Genomic DNA, 27,655 nt, shown 5'->3' with positions numbered 1-27,655 from the left:
TGTAATATCATGCTACAGTTTTGTTTTATTCCCTTCGTACATTACCTGTTAGTATTCTCCAGGACTTCAACCTTCTTACGCAGCTCACTATTTTCATTTGAACAAGTTTCAACTCTGGAGACAGCACAAGAAAAGAAAGAGCGATATAAAAAAATCAATCATGTCTATGGTCTTGCCTGCACTTAATGGAAAGTTACACCAATGAGCTTTAGTCATAATCTTTAATCATACTTCATGGTGTAAAAGATATTGCAAAAGATACTAGTCGCTGTGGAGCACCTGTTTACAGTGCTCAACTACACCCCTGCAGGTGTGGCTCACTCAGGATGGGCTATAACTACTTTTTGCCTGTTGAAATAGCAACAGCAAAGACGCTGCTCAGACTTTCTCTGTGTGTCAGGCCATGGGACAGATACTTTAAAAGTTACAGAACATGCTGTATTTGTGTCGTTAGCAAGTATTTTGTGCAAAGGTTTTCAATGTGTGCATTTCATTGCTAGGATGAGGCACCAAGCAATCTAGTGAATGCTACACTTCTGAAATCAGATCCTCGAATTTCAGGTGTAAAGAGTATTCATTTCCAAGAGAGTGATCACTTCCACACTGCTCCTGGAAACCCCCTAAACTGAAGCTGGTTATCATATGGCATGCCACATAGGAGGTTCAAGTAAAAATATAGGACTCCTAAAAAGACAAACATGACCAGCTGTAATAGCTTCTAGAAGGAAAAAGGTAAAGGGAAATAGCTTTGGTACCTGTATGCATATGTTGAACTTTGACCAGAGCAACTCTGAGAAAGCAAGACTCATCCATAAAGAGATACGAAGAAAAAAAGGAAATTACATGAAGGATATCACCAAAGATGGTACAAGCGGTTTAACAGATCCATCTGGTGAAATACATAAGAGAAATACTGGAATACTTGTCTGTTGGAACAAAGATTAACTTGAGATATAAATCACTAAACTGGGGGTTTGGCTCCTTCCCTCTAAAGGAAATCAATGGGTCACATGCTGTTTTCCTGAGCTTATTTTCCCAGGCAGTCTTGACTCACCCACTCCCTATTTCTGTCTCCATCTGCACTAGAAGACAGAATATATTCACTCTGAATCCACCTTTCCCTGGACGTTGCCTACACACTAAGCCAACAGACTTGTATGAGGGGGAGGCTGACAGCAGATGGGTTTTGCCTTATTTAAGGTTTGAAATCTTTGTTGGCACGTTAGCGATGCGCTGGAGGTAGGTAGACACAGCTATGTATGCAGCAGCCCAGCGCACGTACAAGCAGAAACCAGAAGAAAGGCCTTTTCTCAGACACAACCACGAGATGGCAGCTGGCACTCTGTGCACAAAACAGTCCCAGCATCAACAGTTGGATCCCTTCCCAGTCCAGCGACCAGTGCTATTGGCCCGCTTGAAACAGGAAGGAGGCTGGCTTACTTTTTTTCCAGGCTGTCCATGTATTCTTTCTTTTTTCTTCTGCTTTCCTGGGCAGAGATCTAAGGAAAAAGGAAGAAAAACACCAAATATTTGCATAGAAAAAAAAAATAAAAAAGGAACTAATAAACTGGTAAAAAGCCCTGATGTTATTAGATTCAAGTCTCTGTGCTGTTCTCACTTCTATTCCTGGTAAGCAAAGCACTGACTTGGTCTGTTTTCACATTCTGAAGCAAGACTGCTCCTCTCAGTAGTAGGAAAAAGATCATTCCTTGCTCTTACTAAATAACCTTAAAAAGTAAATCAGTTTTATCTGGAAAAAATAGCCTAGGACAAACACTAAAAGGTGATCCCAGGACAATGCCCTGCATCTGGCAGAGGAAAAGCCCATCCATGTGCTAGACAGCAGCTTTGTAGAAAAAGACTTGCACGTCTTGAGGAACAACAAGTCAGACATAAGTCAGCAATATGCCCCCGTAGCAAAGGTGGTCAACTAGATCTGAGTCTACATTAACAAGAGTGTAGTTAGCAGCTTGAGAGAAATGGTTCTTTCCCTCCATTCAGTGACTGCAAGACTATAGTTGAGTACAATGTACAGTTTGTAGCTCTGAAATAATTTTGGATGTACAGCAGTAAGCCCAGAGGAGGACCACTGCTATAATAAACATGTTGGAGCACATGACACATCAGGAGAGGCAGAGAAAGCCAGGTTTGCTCAGCTTTAAGCAGAGAAGGCTAAGGAAGGAATTCTGTTGCTGTCTTCAACTATCTTGTGCAGCAAAGGTGATGTCAGAGTCTTCTCAGAAGCTTACAGCAAAATTATAAGAGGCATCAAATACAAGTTGCAACACAGGAAATTCCAATTAGGCATTAAGAATTCTATCTGTTTTCTTTTACCATAAGAGTGGCCTGATATGGGAACAGGTTGCCCAGAGGTGCTGGGGATTCATCACCCTCTGAGACAGTAAAATGTGACCGGGCAAGTCCCTGAGCAACTTGCTCCAAGTTGAACCTGCTTTCAAAGCAGAGTTGGACCAAAGGATTCAGAGATACTTTCCAATATAAATTACTATGATTATAAGAAAGTGGTACATTAAATGTACAAAGTCACTTCCAAAAATCTTGAAAAAATATACTACAAGACCAAATTGCAATTTAGTGTGGGGAAATTTACTCCAGTGTCTGTAAAACCAATAACAGAATGCATTAACCTTCAAAGATGTACTAATATCCTCTAGAGCAAGTGAGCTGGTCAGGTCTGAAAAAAATATGCTTTCCTCCCTATCACTAGGTTCTTCCCCATGTCGGAAGAAAGAAAAGACTCATAAGGTATTTCACAGCCTTGGTATCAATCATTCATTTAAAGGTCATGGAATTCAGTGATCAAAAGAAGAAGGCACTGAAATACACAGTCATATTTTAAAACATGAATCAGTGGAAAAGAACACCATCAGCACAGAAAGAATACAGAGGTCTTTGCTTACCATAAGGGTGGGATTGTACTATTTTTAAAACGGAGCCAAGCAACAGCAACTTGATACCCTGCTTGCTAAATACTCTATTGTTCATGTGTTCAGGTAAATACCCAGACAGAGGCACACTGCCACAGTGACAGACAATTTCACGGATGTGTTTAGGAACAAAGAGAAACACTTTATTAAAAGACATCTTAAAGCATTCAACAATACCACAGACCATTAGTGCAGAATTGTTGCAGGACTTTTTAAATGAAGGATGAGCTGGAATTCCTACCGAATCCAATTAACATTTACCTTGTTCTTTATTTTCCTGCGTATTTTCTTCAGCACTTTCTCCTCTGCTTTTGTCAGAGGCAGTTTGGTAGGGATTGGATACCCTTCTGCTATCAGTGTCCTCTTCTCCTCCTCTGTCAGGATAAGTGGGCCGGTCCCCTGTAATTTCTGGAAGTGTCATAGAAACAAAACACTATAACAGCAAGTGCACACAGCCATAGAGAAAAGGGTGTTAGGGAAGAGAGGCAGCATCTCTCCCACTTCAGAGAGGCCTCTGCTTACTAACACAGCAACCTCTTGTGATTGGGAATGCATAAAAGGGGGAAGACCTTTTAGATGGCTTCCATGCAGAGACTGAACCTTTGGGACAGGATTCTCTCAACACAATTGTTCTTGGCCCAGCTCTGAACACATTGAGACCAACACTAAAACTTCTCTTGGCTTAAACAGGGAGACAAATGAGAAGCACCACCGAAAATTCCTCTCAAAAGATCACCACTTGCTTTTGACAAGAGAACAGATGCAGATCTACCAGAGACAGGTCAACCCAGTAGGGCTGGGCCCTAATGCAAAACACAATCCATGGTGGGAGAAACCTAATAACACTGTTGAACCCTGTTTCAACTTAGAGGAGAGGCACATGCTGTTCTCTGTGGGGACGGAACAGACCAGTGAGCAAGAACTACTGGATCTGTAGTTGTGACCAGAGATGGATTAATCTAAAGAACAACAGAAAATTAGCAAATCCATGGCAAAATAGTAATTAAAAACAAACAAACAGAAAAAAAAAAAGAAAAAACCAACCAAACAACCAAAAAACAAACAAAACAACAGAGAGAGAGAGAGATGCTAGAAAAAGCCAGCCCGACTTACATGTGGTGCAGTCAGGAGGGGGGAATTGGAGAGCGCTGAAGTTGTGCGTGATGTCACTTTAGCCGTGGCTTGTAGTTGGATCGGACTTGAAGGAGGGAGCGATCTAGCTGGGCTCTGTCCTCCTTCAGAGTCACTGCCATGGCTGCTGGGAGGGGTTGGAGGTAAATGCAGGGGATCCACCGCTAAATGGCAAGAGAGACACAGACCACAAGGTTTTGAGGCTCCAATTCAAACTCCCACTAGAGCTGCCACCACCACCCAGCTTCCAAGGCTAGGATTGTCTGCTAAAAAAATGGATGAAGCAAAAACGGCAGCTTGAAAGATTTTCAGAGCATGCAGGTCTCCAAAGAAGGAATGAAATTCAGCAGCTATCTTTATGTTCAACAGACAAACCAGGGCTCTGCACATATGCTCTAGTCACTTCTAGCTACACTTCAGTTTCTTCTCCAAATGCTTTGAGGTTTAATATAATCCTCCAGTACAAGTCCCCTGTCCCTGGGAAACCACATTAACAGAAGGGCTCTGAGCCAGTATGCTTTCTCTCCAAAAACAATAGTCTTTCTTAAGCTTGCTGTGGATTAAACAAATCACCAGTATTTTTCAAGAGAAGGCATCACATCCAAGGTGTTATACGAACAAGGAGGAGAGAAATAATCTGCCTCCTAAGGACCTGGGTTTGGCACAGCTGGGAAGAAGTGACAACCTAGTGACAGCAAAGGCTTTAATGTACTGATGGAACAGAAGCAGCACAGGCAATCATCACAGGAACCTCTCTCACACTGTGCTATCCGTGGCCATATGCGAACTTATACTGCACTTGCAGCCAAAAGAACCTGTGCTAGAACTGGCAAGCCAAGTGCTGTTTGTGACCAAATGAGTCTGAACCAAGAGAAACAGGGCAATGTCTCACCAACTCATATTACACAGACAATTTAGCAGATGTCCAAACCAGCCATAACTAAGTCAATTTTTTCTCCGAGATAAATTTACAGCAATGAAAACTGGGAGGAAGAAGATACAGGGTTGAATTTGCCACCTTCCACTTCTGTTGTACTTTGCAAATTTGAGTTGAAAAGATAGAATGGGCACTGGAGGAGGAAGGAGGAAAAATAGTAACAAAAAATAGCTGTTATGTGTGAGCTCTTTTTTGTCTAGCATCTGAACTCTATTAGTTGTCAGAAGAAAATACACACCTGAAAAAGCAGCAAGGCCTTTAATCCCACAAATTGAGCAATCAAACCTATGCCCTGGTTTGAGATATAGCCTCCCTTTTTCCACCTGCTACATTACTTGCTTCTCTCCCTAGAGCAGTTCTATTTATCTACACAAATGAACTCACTAACAGAATATCAAATGTTCTTAGACAAGATGCAGTTATCTGCTCAAATTTCAGCCCAAATATTTGGCTCTTTCAAACTTTTCTTGGGTTAACACATTATGTGTCACAAAACCACATTTAACTTTCAGGGTAGGGATCATTGCTCCTTCTTTCTCTTTTATAGATTAGTTCAAAGGGATCCTGGTGGTTCTTAAAAACTCTGCTAAAACTAAGATGCTGCAAACAGATGCCCATAACTTTTAATTTAATGTAAACTCGCATCATTGCTTTTGTATCAAGGGTTAAAACAGTAAAGTTGCCACTCTTCATGCTTTCTATGCCTACAAAGAGAAATCGATCAAATTGATTTCTCTTCTAGCCTAAATAATCCTGTACTTTAAGGATTCAAGCTCCCTCCAGCAAGTGTACAATTTTTAATATGCTATAGACAAAAAAAGGGATTATTTTCTTTCTGATGAGCAAGAGAAAAAAAAAACCACATAAATGGGTCAAAGAGAGGATGGTTCTTCAGCAGTCCAAGTTGAATCCCTAGAAGGCAACAGCTTCAGCCTAAAGATTAACATGCTGAATGAGGAAGCCAAATATTTAATTAGTGTAAAGTACATTCATTGACCATTCTGGTTATCGCCTGCTGCATTTTAAATTGGTAATTAACAGACCTTCTTTAGAAGAGAGGTTCAGGAACTGATCCACTTCATGGGGCTCCAATTTAATCTCTGGAAGAACTTTTTGGCCAAGTGGTTTCATCTAGAAAAGAGAAATAAGCAGCATGAAAACCCAAAGCACACATCTTTAAAATCTTAATAGAAGGATGCAAGGATGACTTCTCCATAAATGGAGAGGTTTCCCTCTCCTGTTCTGCTACAGGCAAAGCTTTAACTGCTTCACAGTTTGCTAAACCAAGCTATGGATAATATTGACCTGAGTACTCCCACTGTGGTTTTTCTTACTACTATATTTAGCTAAATAAAAGATTACGCCTTGCAGATGACATTTCAGACTGAAAGCTAGCATGCAACCCACTCAAATTACTTCTCTTAGCAACAGGGCTGCTGCTAGAATTTGCTGGACCGCACAGTCTGCTTGAGCAGAGACAATCACTCCTGGCAGTAGGAGAGAGCTTGTGCAAGACCATTGTCACCTGGGAGCAAGAGCAAGGTGCCAGTCACTGAGCACCAGATCATCAGACCCAAGTTCATTTCACGGCGTGGAGGAGCAGGAAAAGAGACAGACATGGCTGACTAGAGTTTGGAAGACATCTGGTTTGCCCTGTGGCCAGGGCTGGGACATCAGGCTGCCAAACTGTTGTCCAGAGTCTGCCTGAATGCTACAGTCCCAGGCTTGAGGAAGTCAGACTGGCACATCAGCATGCTCATTGCTGCCAAAAAATCTCTCTCAAAAGCCTGTGTAACTACTCTGTGCAACAGTAATGAGCCACCAGCTAGTCCCAATATGCTATTTGCAAATCACGGCATCTCGAACTACAGCAGGACCACATCCCGGGGACAGGACATTCAGACTAGAAGAGGACTATGGGAGACTTGTGCTTAATTTTTTCAGTTTATCATAAAATAATTTCTGTTGCACATATTTCTGATCCACATCCAAGTGGAAACATTTATTTTCAGCATATATGAACTCCACCCAGCCTGGACTGACATCGCACCCCAGGGACTAAAAACAGTCACGCTTCTTCCTCCACTGAGAGAGGACTCTGGTAAGCCAAACCACAGCCAAACTAAACCCTTGAGAATGCAGACTGGCTGCTCCAGCTGTGGTCAGAAAGGCATCACAAATGCTCCTTTTGAGGCAGGTTGGTGTGGAAGCAGCAGCAGCTTGAAATGTCAGAGCTTCATAGATGTGGCCAAAGTGATCTAGCAAGCAAACAGGGTAATTCTCCAGTTGTTTCAAACAAGGAGTCTTGTTCTCATTATGGGAAGACACAGCAGAAATAAAGACACTTGGCTTGTCACAGGGTTGCTTGGGCAAATAGGTTAGTCAATTCTGGTGGGACTGGTTCATTAGAAACTGTTTAAATATTTTTAAAACTAGCATAGAAGAGAAAGTTGTGTATCCAACCATTAAGACATGAAGATGCAGGTGTTTTGAAACACAAGCTCTTACAGCAGCAGTGGGACACCAGCAAATGCTAGAGAACATAAAAGCAGACTCCAGTGTACACCCTGAATTGACTGCTTTTGGCATCAAGGAGGCTACAATGGTATGCAGAGTTTTAGAAGAATCTGTAGCTCATTGTGCAGAGAGGAAAACAGAAAGTCTGCATGTACCAGGGCATCCGTCTGTAGCTCAGGTTGTTCCCCATCCAGCGACGTGGCCGTGACAGTGAGGCTGACTGAGGGAGCAAGGCCTGATGTTTCACACAACACCGGCTCAGTCTTTATTGCTGCTGGAGTCAGCTCTGTACCCAGACACCATTCCTCATTTTCCAGGTCACCTGCCAGGGAAGGAAATTGGACACCACATGTTTAGGTCAGAGACAGAAAGACTACAAATGAAAATAATGTCATCTCTCCTCCAGAGAAGGGAAACAAACACAGAAGGCATTTCAGTCTATCAACAAAACTCTGCCCTTACTATTCAGCTCTCTGTCAATGCAGACAACTGTGCCATTGCAGGGCTGTAACCTAATCCTAGCCCCAGGATACAGAGAGGAGCAGGGAGGAAAGACAGGGAGCACTAATCACTGCACATTGCCGAAAGCTGCTAACACATAGCAGAACAAGACTAAACAAGCCACTGGGTAAAGCAGCCTGGGAGCCATGTCCTACACACGCTAATGCCTGCTGACTCAGTTTTGTTCCTCCGTGTAGAGATAGCATTTAGCCAGACTTCTGCTCCTTCTACTACTTGCAATCATCAAATAGCTGCAGCGGTGATATTATACTTCTAAGAAGAAAGGATTTTTCACACTCTCAACTTCAAAATTTTTCCCCCGAGGATTCATTTAGTAAGTATGAAAGAGGATAAAGGCTTTGATGATTTCACAGGAGCATCAGAGCCGTGGTGATAATGTTAATCTCCTCCCCAGAGCCTCTGGAAGTAACAGCACAAGATGCATATTTTGACTGGCAGCAACAAAACCTGCAACACACATTGGCAGAATTGTCCCCTAGCTCCACTTACTGCAAGCTCACTAATCAGGAGAAAGCCGTGCAACTCTTCACTGGACAAAGCTGAAAGGTTTGTCTTGCACTGTCAAGAACTGGAAGAAGGTTGGCATGGTAAGTTGGTAGCTCCCCATTTCTATTCATGAGGCAGCCACTGTTTGGCTTGCTAAAAAGGGACTTACTCTCCCAGGGCTAAGGTAAGATATAGGATCGAGAACTTAGAAGGACTCAACCTTCAAAACAATTCTGGAATGCTGTTAACCACCTCACTTTAAAGGAAAAAAATATATATATAAATATATATAAATCAAATGCATTTTTGGCAGTTGCGATTCTGCCTTAAAAAACTTCCTATCTCTATTGCTAGAGTTCAGTCATGTAAATTCTTTTCTCTTGCAGAAGAGCATCCTATACCAGCTGTACTGCATCCCAGGAGCACACAGTGCAGTCCTCTGCCACAACTCGTCTGTAGTTGCAAGAAGCATTTCCATAAATCAAGCAGCTGGAATTTGAGGCCAAATATACATAAGAGAAAAGAGCACAGATCTTCTTTTTCCCACCTTTCCCCTGCCTTTATACAGAGTATTTACTGCATTTACAGAATTAAAGCAGAGAGCAAGCATGTACACAGTATGGCTAGTAAACAGCAACAGAGCTTTGAATGAATTGCACTCCGCATCAGCATGGTGGGAGGCAGCCAGGGCGCTGTGGTAGTGCCACCAGCAGTCTGCAAGGCTGACACAACACCCAGCTGGACATATCATGCTGGTGAGATGTCAAGCGAGTTCAGCTACAAACAAGTAACAAAAATAAGAGTGGGTTTACAGCCCCTGTGCTGCTGGCGGTCCTTGCTATTAAGACCACACACGTATACAGCATTGGGCACAAGCTAGGTGACTGGAAGAATGGAGAAGTATGTACATCTCCAGTGCTAGTAATTACTTTGTGGTGGGACCTAACCTCCACCGCTTGGCAAGGAAGGAGGTAATTTGAGTAAAGACACACTAAGGAATTAAAACTGAAAAATACGTATCCTGTAATCAGAAGCTTAAGAACAGCGAGCCCAGCTCTGCCCAGAGAATTAACTGTACAGCAAGAGCTAAACACTGTATTTAAGTTTCTGGAGAGCTCACTCGCAAAGCTTTCTGGGAAAGGCAGAAATATAAAAATAGAATTATTTATGAAAAAAAGAGGTAGCATTGTCTAAATATTAACTCAGGAGGGAGGACACTGCTCTCTTTCAACCCTCCCTGCACCTCTCTCCTCACAAACACGAGTGTGCAGCTCCCTGCCGGCTGACTGCAATTAAGTACTCAGTGGATCTGTGGACTCCCTCTAGCTCTCTGTGTGTGGATCATTCCGATAAGAGCTTTAAAGTACTGTCTTTGCCTGGAAATCCAGAATGCCTTGTCAAATGCAACTTTCAAATGCCTCTTTGCATAACTTCTGCCAAAACCTCCCCCATATCGTGTTGTGCAGAGTTTCTACTTGTTGCCTCTCGCACCTCTGGGTCAGGCTACACGGTGGCAGTGCTATCATCTGTCATCTCCTTTAGACTCCCTTTGGGAGGGAAGGCTATATATAAATGAGAGCTACCAGCGAAGCAAGCAATTAGCCCTGAACTTTCTGAGATTTGTATCATCATGCAAGGAGAAATCTAGCCGTGGGTGCCCAGTGAAACAGCGTATGTCCTCTAAGGTTGCACTTTGTGATGTTTATCACCTCTAATCCCCAGACTCATCACGAGGATGCAGCTGCTGTAAGGCAGCAAGATACGCTGGCCTTTAGCCAGTCATTTTACTCCCCTGGAAGCTGACTTTGCTGATTAACCTGACATCCCTGCCATCACCACTTAGATCTGCACAAACTGCTCGGAGTTATTCTAGGCTTTAAAGTCAGTCTAACCAGTTTGCAGGGTTACAGATGGTTTTCACCGACAGCAACACGCTGCATTTAGCACTGAGATAACTTTGAAGAACTGCATCTAACACTTTTTTGATGCTACCTCTTACAATGCACAGTGACAGCTGTCATTCCAGATGAACGACCCTGTGAAAGAGACGGATGGAGCAACACACTGGTCAAATCCCACCTTGATACTCCCCTCTGCCCACTTTTTGCAAGCCCCTGTTACGCGTTCATTATCGTGGTCAGTGTTGTGCAATAAGCTACCTTCTGTTGACACATTCCAGCTTCTGAAGTCACCAACCAACTCTCCTCTCCTTCAAGAAAGCTGCAAGGACATTTCCCACTCTCCCTTCTCCTCTTCCTGAGCACAGCAAGTTGAAATTATCTGAAAATTACTCTTAGTTTATTCTTATAATAGCCCCTTAGCAACCTAGTCTACTCTGCCAAGGACTGTACTAACAGAAAAGGGGCAGCCATTCTAACAAAGCCCTTGAGAATGTTGCACAAAACCATAAAAATTTTGTCAAATGGGAAAAATCAAGCAGGCTACAGAATACTGGCCATACTGAGCGGCACAGCACACCCTCCAAGACAAGAGTATTTCTGACAGAGTACAGAGAACCATGGGAGAGGTGTCATGGAATAGTGGGAATAAGCAAGAAGGGCCACATGAAATATTGAAAGGACAACAGAGGATGGCTCAAGGGACCCACTGGAGGGGTCTTCTCCAAACCCGGTTTGTCTTCTCCAAACCCAGCAAGACATACTGTGGAAAGAGTAGATGACTGGTGTCGAGAAACTGAAGGTGAGTGTTTATATTTATATTTTAAATGATCCAGGAGGTACATGTGAGCTACTGAAAAAGAGTACAGAACAAAAGGCTGAGAAAATGATCTTGGTGACAATATTCTAAATAGTTATGAATAGGGCAACACTGCATTGCTAAGGTGAGAGTAAAATACACTGCGAACTGTTCAGATATAAAGTGAAATAAGCCTGGACAACAGATTTAGCTATTCAAATGGCTACAAAAATCCATGTCCTAAAGATGGTCACTTTGGTTGTCAGAAACCTCTTCTCAGGCTTCAAAATCCTGACTCCAAAAGTTCACTGTCAAACAAATGACACCAGCTGCTTTACTCTTGCTGAAACTTCTATGAACTTCAGAGCTCTACCATGCAATGACTCTTTAGATGAGAAGCACTTCCCTTCACCTACTCTTTCATAAGTCCATGAATGCCAGGCATTTTGGCACGTGAAATACGTCATTTAAGGAGTCTTACACAGTACTTGGCATAATCCCAGCTAACACTTCCATGTGCGACACACCAGCACTATTAAATTCCACACATGGTCTGTGTTAACCGAACATAAATATTGCAAAGCACCCAGATATTAAGCAATACCTACAAAGGTTTAATTCAGTGTACTTTTGCACATTATATGCACCTAAAAATAGGAATGTTTTAATAACATGACCAAACAATTTCTCTGCAGAACCTGTGCCTTGCCCGGCAAGCAGAATGCACGATGCTCCCCTGAGAAGCTATACTGTGTTTTGTTATTCTCATTGCCTCATGCACAGCCTCATCTCTCCTTTACCAAATACAATTCAAATTCTGTTCCCACAGAGCTGTTTAATTCCCTCCTAGAGCACAATCAAAATGCTTCACCAACCCAAATTAATTTCCACAGCAGTCCTGAAAATTCAAGTGAGACATGGAGAGATTAGGACCAAAAGGTGTCTAGTAATTTAAAATGGCCAACTGCAGACAAATCGCATTTGATTTTTCAGATGATTTAGCACTGTTATTACACTTCAGCAAAACACAGTGTGCACTGAGTTTTCAGGTGCTCCCACTTCAGCAACTTAAATATCAGAGTTTCAAATCAAGCATCCAAAAAACCCATTCATCACAGCAACCCAGGGTTTGTGACACACACGTCTCGGGTTTTATCTTCTGTGTTCAAGACTAAAATTACATTTCTTCAGAAAGCCTTTCTGTGCTGCTTTTGTCATCAAGCTTGTTCTACTATTTCTGCAGACTCCTGTTTAGCATGTATCTTCCACCTTATTGAAAAAAAAAAAAGAAAAAGCCTTACAAAGCACCAAAGTTAAGTTCAATCAGTGTAGCAAGCAAAGTTCTGTTGCCTTGTTGCCATGAAATAAAATTAGTACTGTCAGAGGCATAACTACTTTTATTGTGTATTTAAATGATGTGTTAATACCAGGAAAAACTCTAAACGTGTCCTCTTCTTTCCCAGCTGTACTCATTGCCCATCCAGTTTGGTCCCAGATACAATGTGCAATGTTTCTCCAGATCCTGTGTATGCAATAATACAGGAGAGAAAGCTCAAAATGGGACAAAATTCCCTCAGAATTGTAAGTGTAAGCACTGTATGTCATGCATAGTTACAGCAAGGTGTCCAAGTAGCAAAGAAACTCTTTCTGTCCTCTGTCGTTATTTGAGAGTCCCTAATCCTGCCCCAGGTTCTATCACCTGCAGTTAAGATAGACAAGTAGGATCTACCAAATGTACCACAAGTAGACCTTCCCTTTTCACTTTCCTTTCTTCAGATCACTACAACCAAAAGGGAAAAGGTTACACAACTTTCTGCACAATAAAAGCTTAATATTGTTAAAGTCTGTTATGACGACTGAGTTACGCACAAGTGCTGGGCTTTGGGTGCACAACAAACCCAAGTCAACTTCTCTCTGTTCTGCACACCACATACATCACGATGATAGCTCTCAACAGAAATGTATTTCAGTGCTCCTTCAGGCATCACAGCTGTAGCAATAATCAGTATGTGTGATTTAGGCATATATTAAAAACACTCAAGGGCTGTGTTTGTACATGGCAGAACTAATATATACTACTGTGTTTGTTGAAAAGCATTTTTTATATATCCGTTCTTGTGGATAGATATATAAAAGCTAAACACAGTCTGTTACACTGTGTGTAGCTTTCTAGGATACTCATATTTCTCTGAAGAACTGCAAAATTTTGTTTCTTTCTTTGTTCCATATATTATGAGAGGGCAGGGTAGGAAATGTGAAAAATAAGGTCAAAAATGCTTCCTTCAACCATGTGAGTTTTTAAATAACAGAATTCTCAGTGAGTTTTGCTTTCCTTTTTTAATTACTTCTATCCAACATTACTCTATACAACTAATTCTTTATCTTGTCCAACGTACCACCTACTTTTCTGAGAAAAGGTAAATCTTCTCCAGTGTTGACTAAATTTCACACTCTCTGATAGACGTACAGAGTAATAGAGCTTATAACTAATAAAATATTCCTTGCTCTCCTAATTCAATTCAGCACTATTCATTAAAGATTTTAACAGAGACACTTCTTGCATCCATTAGTTGCTGTGTATTTTAAAACAAACGAAATTAGAGATGCACTCTGTATCCCTCTGTTACCCCTCCCAAGTAGAGGGAATGCAAGCATCCAGAGAAACAATGTGATTTTCACTTCTTTTTCCCCTCCGGTAGAAAGGAAGATAGCATCACTAGGTAAGTAAACCCACATGAGTGATGTACTTCATGTACCTAATCTTGAAGGGAAGAAGAAAAAGAAGAAGAAAGAAAAAACACGAAACCACACACACACAAAAACCACACCACAAACACACCACCATTACCATCACAACAGATGCATGCACTGCATGTCATTTGAAACAAGCTTGCAAATAAGACCTGTACAATCATTAAGGAATATCCTCATATGTATAACTAGAATGAAGAGGCAGCTCTTGCCTCCTTGAAGTTCACTGTCCAAGCAACAGATTAAACAGCTAGAGAAAGAAAAAATTGGAAACTTAAGGAGAACACAACAGACTACAGGTCAAAGTGCTTTGCACAGGTATCGGAAGAGACATCTCTGGACAGGATAATGCAAGAAGATCCCTTATGAGTCAAACCATTCTCCAGGCAAGCATATTTAAATAATCCTCCTCTTCAGCTGTGTCATGGATTTGAGCAAAAGGGCTTAAACTAATTCATTCTGGTCCATGACAGACCTTGTACTGCTATCACGAACCACAGGGCTTGGATGCACAGGCCACGTGGCTTCTGCACAGCCCTGCCATATGTGTCAGTATGCAGTTTCAGACTCGGTTCATCACATGTTAACAAGACACTTTGACTCGGTGTTTAAACTTGCACCAAGGGTCCATGTTTGCAAAGCCGCATTGTGGATGAGCACTCAGTCCATGCCTGGATCCTGCCTTGAGGTCGCTGCCCCTGTACAGCTGGCAGCAGGATCCAAGGGTGCTCACTAGCTCTCCACCACAGAAACGTAGCTGCAAAACAGAAGCCAGCTAATTGCAAGGGGAAACGTCTCCGGGAAGAGCCTTACAACTTGTTTGTGGGGGAAATGGCTGTTCGCTTTGTGTCTTCAGAAACACACAACTGCGAACCCAAAAGGGCCTCTGCTGATGCACAGATTCTGGTGGTGCTGCTGGACATGTCGCTCGCAGGGAAGTTCAGCATCCCCAGCTTTGCAGTCTGAGCCCTATACGCCCTCTCCCAAAGGCAAGCTGGACCCTTCTGGAGAAATAAATGCCTCCTTGTCTTCCGCCTCAGCTCATACCATCCCCAGTGCCCAGCTCTGGGCTCACGTAACACCCCTTGGCAGACACAAGCCCCGTTTATCATGCCTGAAATGCTGAACTCCAATGCCACCGCTGCTACCCCCCTTCTCCTCCCTGAGGTAAGAGCCCACATTCATCGACAAACAGTTTCTCTTACAGATTTTCCAAATGGCATTTCCCCCTCCCAGCGTGCACACACACTCCCACCGCAAATAATGAAACCCAAGCCCTTGAAACGGCCTCGACAAAGGGGATGCTGTTGGACTTTCAAACATTGGGGTCCTTTTTAAAGTGCCAGAATGGGAAAATTAAATAAATAGGCAAAGATGAGCATCGCTGATACACAGTCATCAAGACACACAGCAGAAGTAGCTTTTTTTCTAACAAAGGATCACCAGTTGTACCTGCGTCCCCCCTTTGAACGGCGCACAGTCCACCTAAAACCCACAGATTATTTGTATCACTGTGAAAGTTATTAAGATAGAAACAAGGACACACTGCTGCTCCAAGACCTAAATGAACCAGGGTCAATACCCTCTTTCCTGCAGAGAATTTGACAGTTTTCAATTAGAATAATCTTGTAATGGAAAACTAACCAGGAGGTGTCTGGGGCTTGGTGGTTCTGCTTTAACCTCTCTTCAGTCTAAGACTTTACAGAGGCATAGCTGTCAGCTGGGATACAGTCCTTGATGGTTTTAATTATTTTGCTTGGGGGGAGAAATATGTTATTTTTATAGCACCCTTTATGTATATGGGAGTAAGGCACAGGCTGGGGTGGTAGCTTAGATTTACAGCCTTAACAATTGAAACCATTAAATGTCCTATAAAAGGTTATGATTTTTTTTTTAAGGTATGTTAAAATTATCCACGAAAGCACTGTGTTCAAATAAAACAGTTCTCTCTTGCCCTTCTTGTTTTGTCTCCCCACACTCCACACCAGTGTTGTGAAGGCACATCCGTATTACGGCGGGAATCAGGCTTTGGCTCACATTAAAAGGACTTGATGCTCCCGGCACATAACTAAGCAAGCATGAACTCCCAGTGCAACACAGCAGCTAAAAGAGAATGAGATCACTGGCTTCAGAAACAGCAGGACTGGAAGTGGGAGGAGTATTCCGCTAATATTCATCATTAGGGAAACTATTCCTGGGAAATGAGCTCCTGTGGTCACTTTACACAGTTTTGAAAAGGAACTGCTAATGTCCTTTTGTTTAGAAAGGAATTGCAAGAATAGCTCAGTGCCCAGAAGATATCCCATATAGGGAAACAACAGAGAAGTGCAGTTTCATCTAACCCAGGGGTGTCAAAGTCATTTTCATCAGGAGCCACATCAGCCTCGCGGTTGCCTTCAAAGGGCCGAATGTAATTTTAGGACTGTATAAATGTAGGAGCAGATCTAAACTGTACCCAAGCAGAAATCAAGAGGGAACTTAATCGCAGCCTACAAACACCTAGGGAAAGAGGTTTCTGAGAGCAGATGGTTCTTTACTCCAGCAGGGAAAAAGGCCAGAAAGAGATCTCATATGTGGAACTGGAAGCTAAAGGAGGTCTGACTGCAAATAAAGTTGTCAATTATTAGCTGTAAGCATAAGTAATCACCAAAATGCCCACCTCTAAATCAAATCTGGCGTTATTCAGACACACTGCTGCCCAAGTAGAAGTTACAGGCTTGATTCAAAGTGACCTACTGAGATTTTGGACCTTGGGCATATAAAAGTTTGAAAGTCTCCTCATCCTTTAAAACTGCAGATTCTGACAAGGACCAATTGCTACCTATCCACATAAAATCACACAAATACAGGCTGTCACCACCAAATGTATTCCTTCCCATTTCTTAAAACAACACACAAAAATAAAAAAAAACCCACACAGGAAAAAAGTTGCATTGGAATGTACTTGCAAAAATCCTCAGCATGGCTTTGACAGCATCTTTTCCAAACACAACTGAACTTCTTTGTCCAGTTCCATTTTCTTTAAAGTCAGGGCAGAGGAGGTGCCATTTTCATTGTTCACATCTCATTGACTCAGTATTTCGAGAAAAATAGATAGGAGAAGGACAATGTGTGTGTGTGTGTGTGCACATATATATAGCTCATATAAAAATAGAAAATATAACCCATTATATATAATTAATATATTATATATATATGGGTTAAAAATACACATCTATATTATTCATATATATATATATATATACGTATGTATAAAATGCACGGAGATCACCCTGAGCCTCAAGCCCATGGGTAACTCTATGCAGAGAGACAGCACGATGTGATTACTGTTTGTAGACTCCATACATAAATAAGCATTCTTCTGTACAAAGCATTGCTTGAGACGAGGGCTAGATTTATTGTTGAAGGGATATTTGCACTGGAAAAATGGGAGCCACTTGATTTTTGGGGTTTTGTTTGTTTGTTTTGAGTTTTTTCAGTTTGTTGTTTGGCTGTTTTTTGTGCGTGGTTTTGTTTATTTGATTGGTTTTTTTCAAACCATGTAGTCGAATCTTCAAAGGAAAATTCAGGTTTTAAAAGCACGTTACAGGAAAACATGACCTCAGAAGTAAAAAACCCAACAACAATACAGGTTATATTCTGGGGCCAGCCTCGGTTTTGGCACAGCTAAGAGTAAAATAGAAACATACCATTTCTGCAATCACTGTCAAACCTCCAGCCAAGGCAAGCCGTTTCAAATCCAAGAGAAACTTCAAAGCATTCCTGAGCAGGAAACCAAGAACAGGAGAGGCAGGTGGGGACTAAGACTAGTCTCAACAGAAGAGCCCTTGGGAGATGAGGAAAGGAATGCACCCAGCCACCTGGCCACCATTTGAGGAGAAAAACCATACAAATGACTAGTCAGCTGTCCACTGTCTGTGTCCTGCTAGGCTCACAAAATAAAAAACACATACAAAGCCCAAACACACGCCCATCACAAACCACGCCCATCGCTTGAGCTGATCCCAGAGAGTGAAGAACCCCACATGGATGCTGCAGGCTCTGCCTCCGTGTTCCTGCTGCACAACAGCCCCTCCATGTTACTCATGCTCTGTTCTCGCCTATATATCTCACACATCCAAAACGAGGGTCAGCCAATGTCCTAAAGTTTGTGTCTGTATCTGACAAGATGAAGCATCGGAGGGCACACTCACATCTCTTCCCACTTAAATTTGAGAAGAAATTTCTTCACAGTGAGGGTGACAGAGCACTGGAACAGGCTGCTCAGGGAGGTTGTTGAATCTCCTTCTCTGGAGACATTCAGAACCCGCCTGGACACATTCCTGTGTAACCTCATCTAGGTGTTCCTGCTCCGGCAGGGGGATTGGACTAGATGATCTTCTGAGGTCCCTTCCAATCCCTAACATTCTCTGATTCTGTGATCTCAGGTCACACAGGAGGTTAAGTACAGTCCCTGTTGAAACTTGGGTTTGGCCTTCCTTCTGGCTGTCTGACCCACAACAGGGACTGGAAAACTGAAAACAGACATGCATCAACCATAACAGAAAACAAAGCTTTTTTCCCCTAAATGTTTACAACTGTTAGAAGTGAAGCTGTGCCCCAAAAAGCCCTGACACACAGCAAGAGGTCTCCCTTATTCATCAGCCTTATTCTCAACCTCCCCTCCCAGCTTCTTCATTTCCTTCTGAGAAGCATTTTCCACTTCAGAACTACCCACAGTGCTTCTCCACAGTCACTCTGCAGTTGTCTAAAAAAACCCAAAAAACAAAAAAACAAACCTCAAGGATTACAACTAGAAAGCAGAAACCTGCTGTGAGAGAGGCGGCAGCGCAACCAGTGCAGCTCATCGGTACCTGGGACGCAGCCCTCCCCAGGCCTGATTCACCAGTTCAGGCAAACAAAAGCTCATAGTCAGATAGCTGCAAGCAAGCAAGTCAGGCCTATAAATCTCTCTCCCAAGTATCTTTAGTCTTAAAAGCTTATGTAAAATTGAATATAAGAATAGGTTCTCTGGGGGAGGAGGGGGAAACCCAAATAGCTAAACACCACATATCTTGCACACATCTGCGTTAAAATAGCTACTCTTGCCAATGCTTTCATGAACTGGAGATTTAGGGACTGACGCCTTCAGAGACCACACACTAGCAACAGTTTGTGAGTATTCAGAAGTTTTTCTGCACAAAGCTGGGGAAATACCCTCAATACAGTGAAGTCAAAAGAACTAATAAGTGGGGAAAACCAGTGTTGGGACCCTGATCTTATGGACACTTAAACATGGTCTCACCTTGAGGTCAACAAGACCCAGGCTTACAAGTTTGCTAGGTTTTATACTTCTGGCATGAAACACAAACCAAAACCAAACCAAACCCAAAACAAAAAAACAAACCAAACCAAAACAAAATCAAAACAAACAATCAAACAAAAAAACCTCCCAGACTTTATGTAAGATTTAAAATTATTTGAATAGGTCAATTTAGCGATCGTAGAAATCACAGGAATGGACAGGTAGTGTCTAATCAGAATGGTTCATGGCAGAAGCGATCTGTTCCTGCAACGGTTGGTAAGAAGGCACTTAAGGAGTCAGAGCAATCATTTACTCCATCCTAATAGCTGAAAGGAAATGTTAAATAACATTTTCAGTACAGTTGTCAGAGACTTAGCGGGAAAATAAAAGATGGAAATAGACACTGAGTGGTTTAACACTAATTTGAAGATCATTTCCCAAAAAAAACAGGCCTTTTTCTCAGTCTCCCAGTAACTTGGGGTTCTGGTACCCCACACTTAGGAACATGTAGATGAAAACTGCTGCAGGTGCTGAGTGGCACTGAACCATAGCGAGGCACTCCCAAAATCCAATTCCTTCCTCCAACAGCAGGCATGAACTGAAGGAGGGGAGCAGAAAGGCAGGTAGCAGAGCAACACAAAGTGGGGCCTGCCTGATGGCAGCACACCAGCCCCAGAACCTTGGGACTGGGACTGACGGCTGGGGCCACCCGGGTCCCACACGGCCAGCAGAAACCTGCCCCAGGATGGGCCAAACACCCCCAGCTGTCACTCCTGCCTCCCCACCGTCTCTAAGGGCCTGTCACCATGGAAACAAACTTCAGTTTTTAAGGCTATTTTTAAAGGCAGACAGGCAATGTTAGCCTTCAGGACACCAGACCTGCATGGTACAAGCTGTCCCCAGCCCCTTGGTGCAGGCAGCCTCCCTCCAACTGTGGACAACACACTGGCATGCCTGGCTGGCACAGAAAGGGCCTGCTGCTGGCCACAGGCACACGTGTGTCCATGCCACGTGTGTCCATGCCACATGTGCACACATACATGCATATGTCGTACATGAGCCTCCTCACTGGCCTGTTTCTACTCCCAGTTCTGCAGAGCTGGGCCCTGCATCAACAGGATCATGAACCCTGCCATGGAGATACCATGAAAACACAACAGCTGAAGGAGCTCGGCAATCCGCCCAGTGGGGTGGTTATTTGGAGAATGTAAATTTTCTGCACGTTCTTTATGTAATCCCCTCAGCCCTCCTCATTTCTCAGCCCCTGCCACTGCACAGATTTGCTCCCCCTCCTGTAGCAGCAGGAGATCATGTTGGAGTACACAGACCTCCCCTTCCACACCGTGTGCCTCCCACTCCTCAAAAGGATCCTCGTGCTCCCAATAGCTGTCCCCTTACTCCACCAAAGGGACTGGCATTCACCAGAGTCATCAGGAGCACTGCATTCCTCCACCGCCTAACAAGACAGATGCTTTCAACCTTCAGTGCCAAACCCTGCTGCAATGCCACCCACAAAATCTCCCTCTCTGCTCTCACGGACTTAAGGACCAAAACATCATGAGGGTGATGCCTTTGGATATCTATCAGACGGTCATGTTAACTGTAATTCTGCAGTTCCCTCAAGTGTTTCTCTGAGCTTCACTGTTATGAAGTTGGTAGGTTTTGAAAGCTTGTGAGCGTGATTCCAGGGTTAAGACTAAATAAAATCCCCAACACCAAGAACAACTCCTCCTCCTCCTCCTCCTATCTTACGAAACACTCTGCAGAGTGAACAGAAGATGAAATGCTTTCCATTAATTTTCTATTTTTAAACCCACTTGTTAATGTTTCTTGGCTTTTTAAAGCATCCTTTGACTAGAGCTCTATTAATTACCCAATGGTCTCAGTAGTATGAATTTCTTCAGGATTTTTCCCCCAAGGAAACTCTCCTCACTTTTAGCCTAGTTTGAAGTTTCTCCCTATTAACTTCCAGAGAAGCTTGCCTTCTGAGGTTTCTTGTGCTTGCTTCTCCTGCCACAATTAAAGTTTCTATCCCCTGTATGTATTCACTTAAAGATATTCAAATAAAAGAGTTAGGAAATATAAAATCGGACAGTTTTACATAGATGATATTTCCAGATCATCTCCAAAAACCCTGTCTCACCTTGAAAAGCCTTCTCACAGGTTGTATTAGTTGCCGTCTTGTGAAATCTCTAACAAACCACATCTTGTTTTAAGAGAGCACTTTGGACTATAAAACTGTCAGCTTTGAAAACTCATGTCCTGGTGGAACTTTATATACAGCTTAGCCTGTTAATCCTTAGGCCTACGCACTGATTTCTCTTCATCTTATTGCAACCCAGCTTAGTACTCTGCTGCTTTTCACTGTAAAGCTAATGTTGAAGACATAAACCAATTATTAGGAGTGAAAGTCTGCCATGGTGATTATTCCTAACAGTTACCAGATATTCACAGCCTTGCTCCTCTGCCAAGCACTAGGTTTTTACCTTGAACTCCCCTGCCGGCCAGCAGGCATCCTCACACCAGAACAAGCAGGTTGGATCCTTCCTCCCACCCATCCTGCATTCCTCTTTTTCCCTCCTCCACGTGTTTGTAACTGCTGAATTAAGGTAACTGCTAAAAAATGCTGTTGGTTTTCATCATTTTCTATGCACTGCCATTTCCCACAACCACAAAATCTATAAAACTGCAGTTATTATGTCTTTACAAGATCATCAATAGCTTCCTGATGGGCATTATATTTTAGTTTGCATGTCTTTATTTTCATAAGAGAAAAAAAAAACCCAAGGACTTCAGCAAGACAGGTTTTAACACTGGGGCAGCACCTGAAGTTACACTCCTACACTTATATTCAGAAGCATAAATAAAACTATCTGATTTTCATTTTGGGATACCAGAAAGCTCCAGATACTCACTACTGAAAAATAAGTATAGTCTAAAAGGTTTGTTTGTTTTCAGTAAACCTGAAATTATGTAGCTTTGAAGGGACCTCTGGAGAGCATGTTGCCCAAATTCTTCATTCAGAGTATGGCTAACTTGGATCATGTTGCTCAGGTCCTTTCCAAGCTCAACTTTGAATATCTCCATGGATGAAGACTTCACAGCCTCTCTGGACTCCTGCTCAAATGTCTGACCCACTCTAATGGTGAAAAAGATTTTTCCAATACCCAACTAGAATTTTCCTTATTGTAACCTGCTATCACTAGCTCCTGTGCTATAACTGTGTCTCTCAAAAGAGTTTAGCTTTGTCTTCTCTGCACTCTTTCATCAGATAGCCATAGACAGCAATAAGATCTCCCTTTTGCCTTTTTTCTTGAAGATGAGAAAAAAAAATATCTCACTCTTTCCTTCTATGTCATGTTCAACAGCACCCAAACTTCATGGTGGTTCTCATTTGACTCACGTAGTTTTATCAGTCAGCACTTACCTTCACCAACCACACATTCAGATACATGGAAACAAGTGTATTTCTGGTTCTTCTCCCATTTCTTTTTGATGAGCACCTTACTTCTAACTCAAAATGTTAACGGTGCAAATTAGTAACTTCTGCTGAGCACAATTTCCCTGTCTACAGACAAGTTTCTTTATTCACAATGCCTGCAGACTTAAAAAAAATCCCTTCAGAGATTTCATTGTAGGTATTTCAATTAGTGCAGAGCATTCACATGCAACCTTAGTGCATCATCACCCCACCAGGAATATCTCATTACTGCATCATGACAAACAAGCAAGGGCTCAGTGCACCACTATCAGCAGATTCTGCACACATCAGTTCTACCTTCATTGAAGTTGTCATCGGTCGAGATGTGGGTCAAAGGAGACTGGGGCCGAGAGTCCCCGCAGAGGGAGTAGCTGTGTTCTGCCTGGATGAGGGGTGCTGGGGATGCCAGAGACAGTTCCACCTCCATTATTTCATTCTTCTCAGACAAGAAGGGATCATTCAAGAGCTGGCCTAGGACATCTGGTGAAAACTCATCCAGGAACTCTGTGAAGTGCTGTGGGGATAAAAAGGGGCAAAAAAGTTTATCTTCTTGCCTGTCTGTCATCCCAGCAACACGAGAGCATTGATCAGAACAATTCCAGTATCTGCACTGGCACCCGTGCCAGTCAGCAGCAGGATCTACCAGCCCTGCCTGACGACCTCCTCCGCCAATCACTACTTCAAGCTGAAGAGCTACAGCTAGAACAAAAGTCTTCTCAGAGGCATACATTGCAACAGAAGAGCCTGTGATTAACTTCCAATGAAAACAGAAAATAGAAGCATGGCTGACACGTCCTGAAGTGGACTCCTTCCCTCTCGTGCCCCCACAAAGTACTAACTAAAGCACAGCAGCAAAAAAGGGAATGCATGTTTCACCCAGACAGTGTGAAAGATCCTGCAGGATTTTTCAACAGAACATGTTGTGTGTGGAACAGAATATATCGGGTTAATATTCACTGAGGCAGAGAAGAAAAAGGGAACACAGACACAGGCTCTGACAGCACGTATGACTGTTTTAACTGCGCAGAACATACAGCACACTCCGGGAAAACAGGTCCATGCACGTCCCCAGCCAAGCAATTACACATTTGCTATAAAACGGTTTTTCTAACTGATTTATGTATCTGTTTTGGAAGTCACATTCCACATAGCACTAGAGTCTATATCCAGCTTCTAGGCCCCACAGCTAAAGCTCCTAACAGCCAGTACTAATTACCACTTTATCTATTACACTGAATTCATTACACTGACAGCACATGTTATGGCTGTATGTAGTAGGATAACTTTGTGTTTGTTTCTTATTAAAAATGAGTGCAAACCAAATCTTCCTATTTACTTCTTGAGACTCTAAACCAGTTTCCATCAGTAGCCAAACACTCTGCAGCAATTCTTGGTTTTGTTTCCATTGTCAGAAGACTGTATCTTTAACAGACCAAGAAACTATACTGCAAGAAACCATTCCTGTTCATGTCATTCAAAGAATTCCATCTTTGTACAAAAATATTTGTACAATGAATTGTAACGAGCTTTTTCTAAACAATCAGGCATTATCTACTGTCTTATATAGGAGTCTCTGTCGATTGGGGCACGATCCTCCTACAAAAGTCCAAGTCTGTTTGATTTGCTGTTTTTACAACCAGTATTGATCTTGGCTCTTCATCTTGCTCTCTCCTGCAGAAACAAACACTGAAATTCAAGATTCAGCTTCCTGTAGGCTAAATTAAGAACTAAACAAGTCAATATTGTCTAAATCCATGAGGGAAGTGGTGTGCTCACACCCCCATGCACACACATTTCACAGCTCCAGCAGCATCTGTGGCTTTGAAGCCTGATGCTGGGAAACACTGAGCACAGCCAGCTCTCGCAGAGTCCCCTGGAAGTTTGAGTGCATCTTCCAAGAATGCTAACTGTGCCTTCTTTCAAAATTAATAAGGCTTCAGTCAATTCGGACTGACACAGAGTAAAAGAAAATATTTACTAAAGACAAGGCAATAAACAGAGGACCACAGTTGCTATGCTGGGATTGCAAGCTAGCTAAAGCAAAGCCTTTGCAAATGGCAAAACAGATTTGTAGCCTCCTATTTACTTGTTGTAAATGATAACGCTACAAAACAAACTCTCAAATGACTCAGCAAGAGGGTCATGACCACCCTAGAAATACTTGTTAAATTTTTATACCCAAGGGCTCACTAGCACTTCACATCCATGGCTGCCTCCCAACATCTGGAAGGACAAAAAAAGAAACTACAATTCTCCACTGCGCAAAGCAGAAAGAAAAAGGATGCTCAAGACTAGCTGAACACCGTGGTGCACCAATAAAGTCACTGAGTAGAACGGGGTAGGCAGACCTGAAAGAGTAAACAAGGGACAAAAATGCCTCCCAACCATGACAGAAGTCAAGGATGAACTTATAAAAAACAGTGCCTTTCTTAGGGAGAATATTTTTCCCACAGTCTAAACACTTCTTTCGATTTGGGCTAATGGTGAGAGTCAATTATATTGTTTACATATTTTCCTAAAGCTGGTTAGAACATTTCCATCTTTCTGATTCTTGCATGCGTTATTCTGACTGATGACAAGCAGATGCTGAAATAGGGATGCCACAATGCTAATACCATGGTTTCATCACACAGCTACTTTATCACCAGTGTCATCCAATCTGAGGATGTCATCCTTCAAAATATCATAACTAAGTGTTGACTTAGCCTGACACTATTTAGATGTTCTACTTTAACAGACTGAACTGAACTGAAAGACAAAACAACTATGGGCTACTCAGCTATTTTTGTCAAATTCACAAATGAATATTTCTGTTAGCATTCTGCATACTACTGCTTTGACATGGAAGAAATTAATATCAAATACTATTTTACTTGTTCTATTTGATTAAAGTTATTTAAGTCAGATATACTTTTTTTTTTCCTTTCTGAATGAGGAATTTTCCTAAAATTGCTTCAAGAGAAGCAAAGAAGGAAACCCAACATTCAACTTCCCAAAACCAGAGAGAAAGAGAACTTTGGGGTGGGGAAGTGTGCTCAGCATGTTCATCAATAGTTGTGCTTTCTCCTTTTCATGTGCAGATGCAAAGCTGAAAAGCAGCAAGAAGTAAGGTAGAAAGATTTTGCATTTACAACAGAAGTGTTTGACAGCAAATAAATGGTCAATCGGGTTTTTAAATTATTCTCCAGCTTCATCATCATTTTCGATCTTATTGTTAATAGTCTGATATAACTTTGCAGACTGGTCAATAGAGAAGCCTCAAACAGATATAGGTCAGGCTGCCCAGCTACTGAACAAGGGAAAGAGACAATTTTAGGGATCTGGACTTCACTCAGTGATTATAAAAAACACCACCACCTGAGCTACAGGAATCTTTCATACGTTATGCACATCTCTACTATAGTGAATGCTTAAAGCTTTTTCCTTAAGCTAACAATTGTCTAATTGAAAGTAGCTCCATTTGTCTAGAGAACTTAAAAAGTGCGTTGAGCAGCAGCCAAAGCAGAAACCATCCGGGAGCATTTAGGCCTCCAGCTCCTCGAAACTTCCACCTACACCTAAGCTGCTCCCTGTGTCTTTCCAAAAACGCGTCCTTCCGCTGCCAACCCTCCTCTTCCTCCTCTCTGTGCTCCCCCCTCCACTTCTGCACTCAGCTTAGTGGTCTTCAGCCCTTTCCAAAGCTGGAAAGCCACAGAATAACCCTCAATTTCAATACGGCACCAACCGCCCGTGTACTCCGGAACAGGAAAAGGCAATTTAGGGAAGAAACTGAGAATTTTATGCCTACAGCCTGAATATATGTTTGCTTGGAAAAGATGTAAATTGTCTGTGGCTTTCAGCTTGGCATCTTTCACCTAGAGGGGTCACCTTTAGAAAAAAAAAAAAAAAAGAAGGGGGAGAAAAGAGCATTGGCATTGAAAATGTGCCTTTTTCTTTTTTTTTAATACCTCTGTAGACAGCTCCGTTGCCAGCTTCCTGCTGTCCTCACACCCCACAGCACTAATTGCAGACATGTGTTGGTACAAGGAGCCTGCTTGAATTCTTAAAACTATTCTCTCTACATAGCAAAAAAGCTGCGTTCAGCTGGGATTTTAACCTCTGTAAAAGTCACGGATTTAGGACAGGCGTAACCTTATCTTCCGCTTCCCCTTCCCCCAGAACACTGAAAAGACAAACAAAACTGCAGCGCTGCTGTTTACAGAGAGAAAGTAACTTGCAGCCCCACAGAGTTTCACTGCCAATCTGGTTGGCCATTTGCTCCCGCCTATAACCCAGGTGCTTTTGGGGAACACAAAACACCTACAACCATCACCCCGTGATAAGCAAACAGAGGAGAGCTCTCATATCTGGGTGCAGGGCGGATTTTGGATGGCTCTTCGAAAGTAGTATTTGGCGGCAGGCCAGCTGGGCCGCAGGTTGCAGCTTTCCACAGCATCTGCCTGTTCCTGCCAGACAAAGGCCCTTTTTTTCCAGCTCTGCCTCAGAGACGAGGTTTGTTTTGTTTGTTTGTTTTTTCTTTCTTGTCTGATCAAATGAATATGTGTGAAGTAAAACTGAGACTCAGGTTTTGCTAGGTGCCTTCTCCATGAGATTACCTGAAGCCAGACAAGAGCAGCACTAGCCCCAGTTCTCTAAAGGTGTGACATTATCGCAACTAAAAAATGAAACAGTCGTGTTCAGAAAACTGACTTTATAAGAATTGCTAAAAAAGGAATTAAGTCAAGAGCTCCAAATTGACACTTCATAACTATATTTAAATTATTAAACAAGTGAGAGGACTTGCTGAGCCTGGAAAAGGCACTGTGTCAGCTGCAAGTCCCACACACCAGCTGCAGCAGCACCATCCATCCACCCTTCCCAGCAGAGCCACCCCGGAGAGGAGCTGCAGCAGCAGCACCCTG

At 42.6% G+C, this 27,655-nt stretch overlaps 1 protein-coding gene across 1 annotated transcript in view; it reads right to left on the bottom strand.

The window, feature by feature from the left end:
- The window catches only part of CREB3L2 (cAMP responsive element binding protein 3 like 2), an 82,631-nt gene that overhangs the window by 17,296 nt on the left and 37,680 nt on the right, over positions 1 to 27,655 (bottom strand). Inside the window, exons 2-8 of the mRNA XM_065839860.2 lie at positions 23,052 to 23,268; positions 7,689 to 7,855; positions 6,060 to 6,147; positions 4,062 to 4,243; positions 3,210 to 3,356; positions 1,441 to 1,499; positions 46 to 114 (exon numbers count right to left, since the gene is read on the bottom strand). Of these exons, the coding sequence (XP_065695932.1) occupies positions 46 to 114; positions 1,441 to 1,499; positions 3,210 to 3,356; positions 4,062 to 4,243; positions 6,060 to 6,147; positions 7,689 to 7,855; positions 23,052 to 23,268 (929 nt within the window). The remainder of the gene's footprint in view (positions 1 to 45; positions 115 to 1,440; positions 1,500 to 3,209; positions 3,357 to 4,061; positions 4,244 to 6,059; positions 6,148 to 7,688; positions 7,856 to 23,051; positions 23,269 to 27,655) is intronic.

The sequence above is a fragment of the Patagioenas fasciata genome, chromosome 1 (genome assembly GCF_037038585.1).
Source record: "Patagioenas fasciata isolate bPatFas1 chromosome 1, bPatFas1.hap1, whole genome shotgun sequence".
Lineage (NCBI taxonomy): Eukaryota > Metazoa > Chordata > Aves > Columbiformes > Columbidae > Patagioenas > Patagioenas fasciata.
This window is presented reverse-complemented; position numbering and strand designations above follow the sequence as displayed.